At 33.3% G+C, this 13050-nt stretch overlaps 4 protein-coding genes across 4 annotated transcripts; 2 read left to right on the top strand and 2 right to left on the bottom strand. All coding sequences in view use genetic code 12, as the record gives it.

Annotated features, from left to right (window-relative positions):
* Nucleotides 1–48: 48 nt before the first annotated feature.
* J8A68_005219 (pseudouridine-5'-phosphate glycosidase family protein) lies at nucleotides 49–2391 on the top strand (the record flags this gene model as incomplete). Its single annotated transcript, XM_049409261.1, has 2 exons — nucleotides 49–1029; nucleotides 1108–2391. The coding sequence occupies 2 exons, from the start codon at nucleotides 49–51 to the stop codon at nucleotides 2389–2391; spliced, it is 2265 nt and encodes a 754-aa protein (XP_049261456.1).
* Nucleotides 2392–2834: 443 nt separating this feature from the next.
* On the top strand, nucleotides 2835–3665 carry J8A68_005218 (uncharacterized protein; the record flags this gene model as incomplete). The annotated part of the gene is made up of 1 exon (XM_049409260.1): nucleotides 2835–3665. One exon carries the CDS (start codon nucleotides 2835–2837, stop codon nucleotides 3663–3665), a length of 831 nt encoding a protein of 276 aa, XP_049261455.1.
* A 197-nt stretch (nucleotides 3666–3862) lies between these two features.
* On the bottom strand, nucleotides 3863–4951 carry SRB1 (mannose-1-phosphate guanylyltransferase; the record flags this gene model as incomplete). Its single annotated transcript, XM_049409259.1, has 1 exon — nucleotides 3863–4951. One exon carries the CDS (start codon nucleotides 4949–4951, stop codon nucleotides 3863–3865), a length of 1089 nt encoding a protein of 362 aa, XP_049261454.1.
* A 1837-nt stretch (nucleotides 4952–6788) lies between these two features.
* On the bottom strand, nucleotides 6789–9000 carry J8A68_005216 (uncharacterized protein; the record flags this gene model as incomplete). The annotated part of the gene is made up of 2 exons (XM_049409258.1): nucleotides 6789–8618; nucleotides 8674–9000. The coding sequence occupies 2 exons, from the start codon at nucleotides 8998–9000 to the stop codon at nucleotides 6789–6791; spliced, it is 2157 nt and encodes a 718-aa protein (XP_049261453.1).
* Nucleotides 9001–13050: the final 4050 nt, after the last annotated feature.

Below are 13050 nucleotides of genomic sequence, written 5' to 3'. Positions count from 1 at the left end.
TAATTTCTTTTGTAAGGATTTCCAAACAACTATCCATTGAGTAAGCAAATGTTATCCAGAACATCCATTAGAAGACTATCAACACTCCCAATCACTATCTCACATGAAATCAAACAAGCTTTAAGTGATTGTACCCCAATCGTTGCATTAGAATCAACAATCATCACCCATGGATTACCATATCCTCAAAATATTGAAATGGCTTTGGAAGTAGAACAAACAATCAGAAACAATGGAGCAATCCCAGCTACATGTGCATTCATAAATGGTCAACCATTCATTGGATTACAAGAATCACAATTAAATGAATTGGCAGAATATGCTAAATCTGGTTTGGTTAATAAAGTATCACGTCGTGATATTGGTTACGTAATGGCAAATAAACAATACGGAGGTACTACAATAGCACTGACTATGATACTTGCTGAAAAAGCCGGTATTAAAGTGTTTGCTACTGGAGGATTAGGCGGGGTGCATAAGGAGGGTGAAAGAACGTTTGATATATCTGCCGATTTAACAGAATTAGGAAGAACCCCGGTTTCAGTTGTTTGTGCTGGTCCAAAATCAATTCTTGATATTGGGCTAACTATGGAATATCTTGAGACTCAAGGAGTCTTTGTTGGGACATATGATGAAACTGGCAGTTGTAAAGGTGGATTGTTAGATATTCCTGGATTCTATTGTCGTGAATCTGGTACACCATCGCCGTATTTATTTCACAGCTTTGCAGAAGCAGCTTCGATAATATACAATCAGAATATAGTAATGGGGTTAAAGTCAGGAAATGTCTTTTGTATCCCTCCACCAAAGGAATCCGCATTAGATTCAAAGTTTATATCAGAAATTATCGAGAATGCTAATATTGCTGCCAGAAACCAAGGTATCAAAGGAAAACAATTGACTCCATTCTTGTTGGAGCAAGTTGCCAAAGAAACCAAAGGGAAATCTGTCACTAGTAACATCAGTCTTGTTAAGAATAATGCTAAAGCAGCTAGTGAAATTGCAAAAGAATTAGCAAAATTACAAAATGTACGTATTTCTGATAATAAAGGTAATAAATATTATGATATATATTGAGAATGTTTTACTAATGGAAAAACCAAGTAGCCACATATAAGTACATTTGTCCCGCTTGTCACAGAAAGTAAACCTTTGGAATCCAAACCTTCTGCTCCCACGCAGAAGTGTGATTTAATGGTAATCGGGTCTATTGCTTTGGATACCGTCTCCAAATTGAACCCCGGTGCTAAAATGAATGATTCTAACATTGGTACTGTACAGAATTCAATTGGCGGAGTTGGGTATAACCTATCATTAGCAAGTCAATTTGCTTTGGAGAAATACCCAACAATTTCTTCGAAGTTAATATCACAAGTTGGTGACGATATTGCTGGGAGATTCATCCTTGATCAGCTCAAGCGTCAAACAACAGATTCATCTGGAGTCCGAATTACTTCGAAAGGGAACACTGCACAATATGTTTGCACACATGATGATAAAGGTGATTTGATTGTCGCATGTGCAGACATGTCAATCATTGAACAAGACTTTTCCCAAGATATCATTCAAGAGGTTAATTCCAATGATCCTAAGATTGTTATATTTGATTGTAATTTATCTCCAGCAACTGTATCTAAAGTTTTGAACCGAAAGCTTAATTCATATATCATTATAGAGCCAACATCTCATGTTAAGGCTAAACGAATTGGATCGTTTGGTTTACAAGTATTTCCAAATAATCAAGTCCAGATGATAACCCCAACCATAAGAGAATTAGAATCCATATACGAATCATTTAGAAATAATGGACAATTTGAAGATTTAGACAATTGGTTCCCAGTATTAGATGCATTGAATATTGATACAATATTCCGAGAAAAGTTAGATAAAATTAGGAATCCAGTAATTCAGAGTCTTTTAGCACAAGGTATATTCCAACAATGTTTGCATTTGATCCCATATTTCCAGAATATTTTGGTTAAATTAGGAGATAAAGGAGTAATCCTTATTAGCATTTGCACGTCGATTGATGATTATAAAAGCATTCCTACTACTTCTCCATATAGACCAGAACTTATCATAACTAGTCAGGGAAGACAAATAGATGATACTAGACGTATGGGAGTTCTGATTGAATACTTTCCAATTCCCGAAGAGAATAAGAATCTCGAGATTGTAAATGTTACTGGTGCAGGGGATAGTTTCTTGGGATATTTGGCAGCTTCAAATATCATTAACCGACATGATACTAAGTCTAACTGGCTTGCAAGTGATATTATTGATATCGAACAAGTTTGGAATAAATGGGAATGTATTTATAAAGCTCAATTAGCTAGCGGATTATCATTGAGGAGTAATGAAGCAGTTAGTCATAAAATTTCACAACTTTAAGTTAGCTTGTTGACTGGTAAATTTGAAATGGAGTTGCCGATCTCGGAAGCATTCCCCAACCATATTCAAGAGATAATTTGAACCCAACATTAAGGTGGCAAACGAGTGGTGTATTTAATAGGTTCTGTTGTATCTTTATAGGGATGCTTTTCTTACATACAAAAATGACTTAAATAGTTTTTAATAAATTTGAATTATAATTGGTTACTCCATAAGAATATCCACATGGTTACCTAAAATTTAAGTTTGATTACTTTTAAGGGATTTTATCTTTTTAATCAATTGCAACGTCGTATGATTTTTCACTTCTGATCTATTTATTAAAATAATTTATTTTTTTCCCCTTCATTTATCCTTAATTGAAGAAATTTTTCAATTTAATTTGAATGGCTTCTTCTTCTTCTTCTTCTTCTTATGAATAATACTAGATAATTATATTGCCAATGTTTCGATTATTTACTCAAAGGGCTTTAGCTCTTGGTGGGAAGAGGCTGTTCAGATATGCTTCAACTTCATCCAATGCATTCAAGTACACTTTACCAATTGCAGTTGGATTATCATCGTTTGCAATTTATACTACAACAAATAATAATTCAATTTCCCTTGATTCGAAACCATATACTTCAGAAGATACAATTAATGTGGATTCCACTCTTCTTCCATTCCCAAGAGAAATTAAAACGTCACAAGGTCAATTTTCTCAAGACATTCAATTGATAGGACATGGAGTTAGAACAGTTACCTTTTTATCGATGAAAGTTTATGGAATTGGAATTTATATCGTACAAGATGATATTAAGAAAGCACATACTATAATTGAAAAGATTGGCAGTGATAAATTGAAAGATCCTAAACAATCAGAAGAAGTTATTGGAGAATTATTAAGTAATGGAGTTAGATTTGTTGCAAGAATTTGTCCAACTAGAAATACTGATTTCAATCATTTAAAAGATGGATTAATAAAATCAATTTTAGCTCATCCTAAAAGTAAAGAAGTTAGAGAAGAATTAAATATTGGATTAGAACAATTAAGAGAAGCATTTCAAGGAAGAAGAGGATCAGTTCCTAAAAATCATTCTATTGCTTTAGAAATACGTGAAAATGGTAAACTTGCAGTATCATATATGAATCCATTTAAACATGAAATTGTTCCAATGGGAATCATAGACCAACCTTTAGTTAGTAGACAATTATTCTTACAATATTTAAGTGGAGAGAGACCATTATGTGAACCACTTAGAAAGTCATCAATAGAGGAATTATCACGTTTATAAAAAAGTTATAAATTAGTTTTTAATATGTTGTTTTCCCCAAATAAATTAAATTATATTAATATGAATTTATAAAAAAGATAGAAGAAAAGTTTCCAAAGATTAAAAAGAATTAAATGAATCAACATGTTGTTCCTTTTTCTTAGAACTATTTATAAAAATACAAGGTTTGTGAAAGATAATGAGTTTTTGTCTTTTTCTTACATAATAATAGCTTCATGTTCAACATTTGTAGAAATAGATTTATGAGGTAAGACTTTAGCACCATTAACGTAAATTTCATTCTTAATTTCAACATCATCACCTAAAACGGTAACACCTTCAGTTCTAGCCCATTTACCGATTCTAGAATTCCAACCAACAATTGTAGATTTAACCCAAGCATGGTCTTTAACTTCGGAATTAGCTAACAAGACAGATCTTTGAATTCTGGCACCTTCACCAACGACAACATTTGGACCAATGGTGACATTAGGACCAATTAAAGCAGAAGGATGAATCTTGGCGGTTTCATCAATCAATACGTTACCACCATGAACAAATTTTTCTTTAGATAATTTTTCTGGGAATTTTTGAGAAAGGGAAGTTAAATACAAACAAGTACCAGAAAGGAAATCTTTTGGTTGACCAACATCCATCCAATAACCTTCTAAATCAAAAGAATATAATTGTTTTTGTTCAACCAAGAGCGGGAAAGTTTCCTTTTCAATTGAAGTTGGTTTCATATCAATTAAATCAATAACTGATGGGTTTAAAATATATAAACCAGCATTAATTCTATTACCAACAAATTCAACTGGTTTTTCAACAAATCTATCAATCAAATTTGGAGTATCTCTATCATGAACAATAACACCATATTTAGATGGTTCATCAACTTTAGTAGCAACAATGGTACCAGCAGCACCATGAGCCTTATGGAATGCAGCTAATTCAGCAAATGGATAATCACAAATAACATCTGAATTTAATACAAAAAATGGAGTATCATCTTTCTTTAAGATTTTTTCAGCCAATTTTAATGGACCAGCAGTACCTAAAGGTTCTTCTTCAACTGAGAAAGTAATGGAAACACCATATTCTTTTTCATACTTTTGTAAAGTGGCAACCATAACTTCTGGACGATAATTGACAGCTAATACAATATCAGTAACACCAGCAGCAGCAAGAGCTTCAATTTGATGTAAAATCATTGGTCTATTACCAAATTCAACTAATGGTTTTGGTAAAGTTAAAGTTAATGGTCTTAATCTGGTACCATAACCACCTACTAAAATTAAACCTTTCATATTTTATGTAATGTAATGTGAATGTATATAAACTATAATGTCAGTTCTTAATGATAAAGAATTGTCAAAGAGCAAGAAAAATTTCAATTAAAAAAAAAAAAAATTAATGAAATTTAAAGGAAACTTGAAACTTATTTATATTAATTTTTTTTTTCACTGTCTCTCTCCTCGAATGTTGAAAGTTTTAAAATTTAATTAAAATTATCAAAGAAAAATTAAATGAATTTCTTAGTATTGTTTTAAATTTGGTGTATTGTTTTTCTATATCCGCCAACAACGAAAGCAACCATTCGGTATGAGGCGTTGTCCATTATTTCGATACGTGTAGTTTTTGTGAATGGGTATTGTATTGTATGGTCTTGTATTATGTAAATAACACGTAATTAAATAAATTTTTCATCGTGTAGAGAAAGATTATATGCAGTATTCCGTATAATAAATTATTATTTTCTTTTGTCCTATTTTTAGACTTTTTATTTATTTTTCATATTTCTATTTTAATTACACTTTCTATCTTTAACCTTATTCACATATTTGACATATTTCTTTTTTTATCATTCAATTTTAATACTTGATGGCAATGCAAAAAGAATATCATGATGACAAAGCATCAATCATGTCTCATTACCAAGACAAAAATGACTAGAATACAACAAACAAGAAAAGTCCATTGGGCCCTGACCTTTTTTCTATTCAAAACGCAATGGTTCTATTTTCGTTTACGCGTTTAATGTTTTTTCTTGGACACGTCCGTCAAGCCACACACACAAAAATAAATTAAGTATGACATACACACATTATACAATACAATACACTGGCAGTAATTCATACCAGCTGATAGTAACAATAGAGATATATACAATCAAAGAAAAACGTTGGACGTGACTTACTAGTTTTTGCTTAATCTGATAATAATTATATTCATTATAATCGTTAAATTATATTTCATCTGAAAAACGTTCTCTACTGCATAATTAGAATTCGTATACTTCGCTTAAAGTAACACGTTGCTATTGACTAAGAGTTATGATTATAGTGGGTTTTTTTTGTGTTTCGAAACCCACACATAGAATACTCCTATTTATCGCGTCAATTTACTCCATATGTGTATCAATTGACATTCCCATTTGTATGGGAACTGTTCCAAGTAACTATTTGGTTTTAGTAGTTTGTGACATCAGGCCAAGCAAACTAAAAAAAAAAGCTCAGGTTTGTGGTACATTTCATTCCATCGGAGAAACTTGAAACTTTCGGAACAATATAATAATTTTTTTTTTCTTTGCGCATACAATTTGACTTCCGTTTTGGGAATCTTGTAGTTTCTTTTTCTTTGGCTGGAAATATCAAGATACCACAAGGCACGGTCAAATCGCTCTTCAATGCCAACATGATACAAGAATGTAACCAGTGACATCTCCAACATAATATAGAATCACGAATGGTACTCCTGAATATAATGCCGAATATAGTGTCGGAAGTTCAGAACACATTTGTGAAACAAACGCATTGCTTACAGATTGGAGCCTAAAGTGGACTCGGGCCACAGTAAGGGCGTTGCAAGATTATCTCGAACTCCATTTCGATAAGATCCAGTATATCTCCTTCTCATTACCAAAGAAAGTTTCCTTACCTTTGATTTCTACAAACTGTCAATTTTAAAACTTACTTTTCAACCCATGTTCAAATCAAGAAGTTGCGGCCAATCTGAGATGTGACATTTTGACTACAAAAATGTATTTTCATTGAACTACATATCTACAATGGTGTTTTAATGATTACACACATGATTAGCAAAGGGAGAAAATTATACACGATATCAAATACTATAATCTCGAGATTAATTTTCTTCGTTAAACATCTTCTCAGTTTCCTTCCTATAATATTCTTTGATCTCTGCCAATTTCTGTTTTTGCATTTCCTCAATAATTTTAAATTCACGATTAATATCTTCCTGTAATTCATTTCTTTTCTTAAGTACATTAAATTCAAGCAATTTGAGCTTATTAATTAAATTATCTGATAGCAACTTCAAGCCTTCGGTAATTACATCGTATCCTTGATCTTTACCGCATTCAAGCATACTTGTCTTATTTGTGGATTCGTTCAAAGTAATACTCGTGAATTCTTCTCGTTCAACACCGGTTGGAGTCGAGATTGCAAGCATCTCTTGACTAGCAGTGCTGTTCTCCTGAAAATGAAGAGCAAGCTCTCGATCAACACTGGTACTAGATACCTTTGAAGGTGTTTCTGGAGGGACAGAATTGACTACTTTGGGAACCTCTGCTTGGTTGCGGAAACATGTTGTAGCATCTGATTTTTGGTAATTGCCAGTGCTTGCATTTTCAGATTCAGTATGGTTAGCTACATTATCCTTAACTTTTTGGGATCCGATAGGTTGAGATGATTCAACTATTTCGTCCGATACATCCTGCGTCAACAACTGAGTATCAAGTATTTGATTTCTCTTTCCTCTTCTTCCTGCTTTTGGCAAAATCGCCATTGACTGTTCAGATTCGTCATCTCCAAGTTGAACATCTCTAGTGGTAGACTTGGAAGGAGTGGAAACCTTGCAGGTGGCCAATTGTGAAAATTGAGATGTTTCCAATACGTCAGTTTCATTAATATTATCTTCATCGGAACTTGGTATCTCCCATATGCTTTTACTGGCATTGTTTTTGTTGCTACCATAATGCCTTCTCTTCACTCCGTGACTAGACAAAATTGGAACATCTTCATCAAAATTGAGACAATCAAGTTTAGCAATAAACTGACCTGAAGAATTACGTTTGCGTTTTCGAACTTCATTGTTTTTGGAATTTTCGATGATACATCTAATGTTTGAAGTCGTCATTTTGTCCAATACATTCGTGGGTTCTACTTCAGAACTAACACTCTCTTGTGTCGCAGGTACTTGTATAGAAGAATTAATGGAAACTTTCTTTGCTTTGTGACAATCTTGTGCATTCTTCAAATAATTGATAAGCCATCCCATTTGTGAAGGTTGCTTTAACTTGACTTCAAACATGATATCAAAAAATTCAGTGCCTTCCATAATCATTGAGAATGATTGCATGTAATCAATAATTGAAGGATCACATGATCTAAGCTGGCGATAATCCTTACATTTAAATGAAAATCTGATGGTAGCATTTGGTAAAGTGGAAAATGATTCTATTGTCATCAAATTGATAAAATATGGAATTAATTTTCTTTTGGAACCTGTCCAGAGAATTAATAAGTTAGGTTGGATTGGATGAAGAAAGCAATCATTGTTATCAGGTAAGATCGTTGCTTGGGATTTCGTCTTGCATAATATTAAGTTCTTAAAAGATGGATTTATCCGAGAAATGTATTTGATTTGAGTTTGTGGATTAATTTCTTTCAAATCAGGGAGAAATTTTCCAGTCAATCCTAAATTCACAAATAATTTCATTAGAAACATTAAATTTGAAAAATCTCGATTCTCCTTAACCAGAGAATGAAATTTAACCACATTGCTTCTACTGTTCAATAACTTCTTAAGATCCTTCATCAAATTAGTATTATGTTTATAACTGATAAAATTTAACAACTGGAATGTACATAACCAGGACGATGGTTGTGAGTTCAAACAATTGTCAATCATAAGCTCCAACATATGTGAGTCGTCTGCAAACACCATAAATTTCTAAGCAAAAGTGTTAGTATAGCACCATTTAATAAATTGAATAAGTTGAACATACCATTAGAACAGGCCAATATTGTTTTATTTCCAAACCCATATCCTGAAATAACCTGCTCATAGTTAAGTTGATAATGAAATAAATCAAGTTTGAATCGTTGTATTCTTGTGCCATCAAAACTTCAATGAATATTCGAATGCTGTTCTTGAGACGATCAATCAATTGTTTATCAAAAGGTAAGGTTGAGGATTCAAAAAGTGCTTCAAGTTGTTTCACCAATGAATTTAATTCATCTATCGTAGCCTTTGGGACAGATTGCAGACCAGCTTTCAACTCATCCTTAAGAACATTAAATAGATCAATGAAGTGTTCTAATGTAGCTTTCATATTGTCATTGATATAGCAGAGAAAGGAATCTAATACTTCCGAAATTTTGGTTGTAAAAATTTCAAATCAAATGTTTCTGCTGCAAATAAAAACTAAAAGACGTGTATAAGTTCCAAGAGTAAAAATCATGCCTCATCTATTTATTTGCCAAATTTGATAAAGCTTTCAACTGTCAAGAGAATGCTATCGATTCCATCCAACTTAAGACTATAATAGAAGCTTTGGTAGTCGGTTCCTTCATGTATGTTAAGTGACGTAAATATTTGAAAAGAACAATCATTTCACGAGAGTATATACGTTAAAAGATAAGACCATCTTATATTCAATTGAGGGCTTCATAATATAAATATTGTAACTTGTTACGAGGAAAATTCTATTTACATTAGTCAGCATTTATTTTGATGGTCACGCTGTTCGTATGACAACGCTTTTGAATTTGCAACCAAAGATGATCTTATCAGCTAGACCCTGAGAAAAGAGGGCTAGAGTTGTCTGATTTTAGCCTTCTGTAGAAATAGTGGTAGTTGTGGGATTCTCTCTGATATGGTACGAGATGGATTAGCTGCTGGTATTGTCTTGTTAGAGACTCATGTCCGGTGATAAATCGATTGTCGCTCTGTCCCCCAAGTCCATAAAGGAAACCAATGGTGAATACTAAGTAGGTATTTAAAATATTGCATATTTATTTTGCGTAGATTGTAAAACGAAACTTATTATTAGCTATATCGGAAATCATTACCAAACGTAACGGTATACCATAATATGGTAGGCTGAGACACTGATCTTCAAGTAGAATGTACGTAAATATGATCTTCCACGACTTTAAAGAAGGGAAAATACTAAGTGTAAGTTGGAGAGTCTTCCAGACATTCACACTGTTCCCAAGTTGGTGAGTGGCAACCATGTTACTACGAATTGAAGCTACAAACATTTCCCCCTCAATTAATAATAACTCCGAAGTATTTCAATGACGACGCAACCATTTGGTCCAGATTAAAACTTGGAACAATGTACCTAAAAACAGACATTCAGTGGCTGATTGCCAACACCATTTTCTTCTTTTTCGTAGTAGCCTCTTGTAGCCGTCAGTCACGATAGCAACCTACAGGAGATTGTCTTCCTATATTCTTCTAGCCACGTACGAATGGCTGGGTCATGGAGGCAGGCAACTGGACCTCTCTCCCATCATTCCCAAGTCCAAGGTGATACATTTCTTCCCAGTCCCATATTATTTCTTCCTAATTAGCAAAACAATTAATTTAAAGCAACAGGCAAACATAATTCTCTGGATCAAACTTGATGCATTCTTAATTTGAATCCGAACTGGGTATTAATAAGTAATTCATATCTCGGGATCAATTTGTCATGATGTAAATAGAATATCAACTTGCCAGGGCATGTATGGGAAGTGACATTGACTGTTTTAGATTGTTTTGAATAATCCGCGTGTTGTAATCGAACGTAGACGGAGAAGGATACGTCAACGCTTGATAGACATTTTCATTTAAGTATTGCCATGGACTAGGAAAATAGTATCCGCTGCTGGATAACAAACATGTGACTTCCAAATATATAATGTCAATTATATTGAAATTGATGAACATTAGCTTTTGCAGGCCCGACTCGAATACTCAGTCAACTGATACCATTTAGAATGACCGTTACGTTTGCCGAATCAATTATTAAACTAAAACAAACCTCCAAAATAGAGTTGGATAGGTTAATTTTTAGAACTATCTTGTTGAAGTTCCAAGTAATTCGGTTTGTTCTTCATCGATAGCTTTTATAGTCGTTTCCCTTTTATTTATGCTAATGATCTTAAATCGCCTGCCACCTCTTTCATTATTATTCATTATTGTACTTGATGGCTACAGCTGTTGCTAATCCATCGATAGTTCAAATTAGTATCATTGTCAGTTCCAAAATTGTTACTTGTGGGGTTGGTGATCTTGATTCATAGAATCAGTTTACAAACAAAAATTTCATTTCCCAAATCTTATTGCGGTGGAAGCCAGTGTTAGTTGATCTTATTCGGTCGTTCTTGAATTAAATTGGGTACAATAAAGATAACAAGGAAGGATGAAAATTTATGAGACAGAAAAAAAAAACTGTCTGTCGTGTCAGCTAAAAAACCAAAAATAATTTCCGTCTGCATATTATCGCATTTAACTTTGAAGTTGGTGGAGGGATCATGGCAACGACATTCGCGTTATTGTTTTTCAGAAAAAATTACACCAACAGCGCGCCTGCCATTTGGTTCGAACGGAAAAAACATGTATCAAAGATAAAAACGTTATTTTGTATACCGATCTTTTCGCAGCTGTATATCAGGAGAAGTGAATCTATGCTTATACAAGTTATGGAATTATCCCTCATGTATTATGGAAACAACTTTACAGCGTTTGTATTCCATTTCCGGAATTCTGGTCTTTATAGAAAAAAAAACAATTCCAATTTGTAGATTTGTAGATAATTTGAGTTACTTAGGTTGAGTAGTCAGAGAAACAAAAAAATCAGCCATAGCAATAACAGCTACATATGATCTATATCGCCATTTAATATATGAATTTTGAAATATTGCTAAAGCGAGACTTCGTACATGAATAAATTAAGAGCCGCGATTACTATTGTGACTGAAAATAATTAAGTGTTGGGAATATGAGTATTGTTCCAGTATTGTAAATAATTAAGTGTTGGCAATATGAGCAGTGTTTCAGTATTGTAGTAAAAAGTGCGTCTCGCAACTACTCGAGTTTCTTAAGTTAATTGTAGGAAACTGCAATTCGAAAATTTGAGTATAAAAATGTGTCAATTTCTCTAGAAAAGAGTTTTATTTGATATTGTTTAAGTATGGATTTTAATAGATCTGAATCTGTAATTCTTATACCGTCGAAGAATGTGGACCTTATCAATACAATTGTCCGTGTGAGAATGTACATCCATTTGAAAATTGGTGTGAACATATTTTGAGATACATTATCAATAATGAACATTTGGATGAAGATGATCTCATGCTAGACCCAGGTACAGATGGTTCTTTTTTCTATATGAGTACAATCCAGATATTATGAAAGTCGAGGTTGTTCCCGAAGAGCTTCCCATTTTCTCATTGCAGACTGAAATTGAAGAAGAAGATCTTGCAACTGGTTTTACGCAAATAATTCGAGGAGATTTTGAAGTCGAAGAAGATACTCGAGGCAAAGGTAGTATATTCCACCTAGATATTAAATTTGAAAAATTTAAAGAATTCTATTGCACAGGAAGGGCAATGCTCAGAAATAAAAAGCTTTGTCTAGATAAGAGAATAAAAATTGTTGAATCGATGGATGGATGATATGAAATCGAAAGATTCAGAGGACAAATTACTAAGTTATTTACTGAATGTTGAAGAGGAGAAATATATAAAGATGAGTAGATTTTCTTTTGATAGTTTATAAGTTTTGAAATTTGTTAATTCGCTATTGTAATTGAAATGTTAGTCATAGATGAACGTTCTAACGTCTAGCCCTGCTATTTTGTTCTATAGGTATATGTATACCAGATCCATATGATTTATAAGAAGAGACGTTAGAATATTAAGCTTATTTCTCCATGTATGGGGGCTGGTCTCCAAGCTTTTGTTGATCTCGTGTCCAACTATTGGTAACTCCTTTCCCCAATTGTTTGAGGATTGATTTTACAAGTCTAGGAACATTTCTTCTCCATCTCGTGTAGCATGGCCTCTCTGGCTCTTGAAGCATTGATTCTCTTGGGGTAATACTTCTGCCATTGTTGGAACATTGCTTCCCCCTGTCTTGGGGTAAACAGATCCTTTTATTAATATTCTGGAGTTCTAATCTGCAGCAAACAACCTGATGGAGGATATCATTTTTCAGCAGACCATTACTACTTTCATCAATTGGTCTCTTTAAAGAATTAAATCCATTTAATAGTTTATTCGCTTCACACCGTGAGTTAGTTTCTTGGAGGTTATCTTGGTTTGTATCAGGACTCGGAAAACTTTCAACCGTTTCATCATGGATAATCGAATCATCAGACATATATGGATGG

The sequence above is a fragment of the Hemisphaericaspora subhashii genome (genome assembly GCF_019202705.1).
Source record: "Hemisphaericaspora subhashii strain CBS 10753 chromosome Unknown scaffold38, whole genome shotgun sequence".
In the NCBI taxonomy this organism is placed as follows: domain Eukaryota; kingdom Fungi; phylum Ascomycota; class Pichiomycetes; order Serinales; family Debaryomycetaceae; genus Hemisphaericaspora; species Hemisphaericaspora subhashii.
Note: the sequence above shows the minus strand (reverse complement) of the source record. Positions and strands in the feature narration are given on the sequence as shown.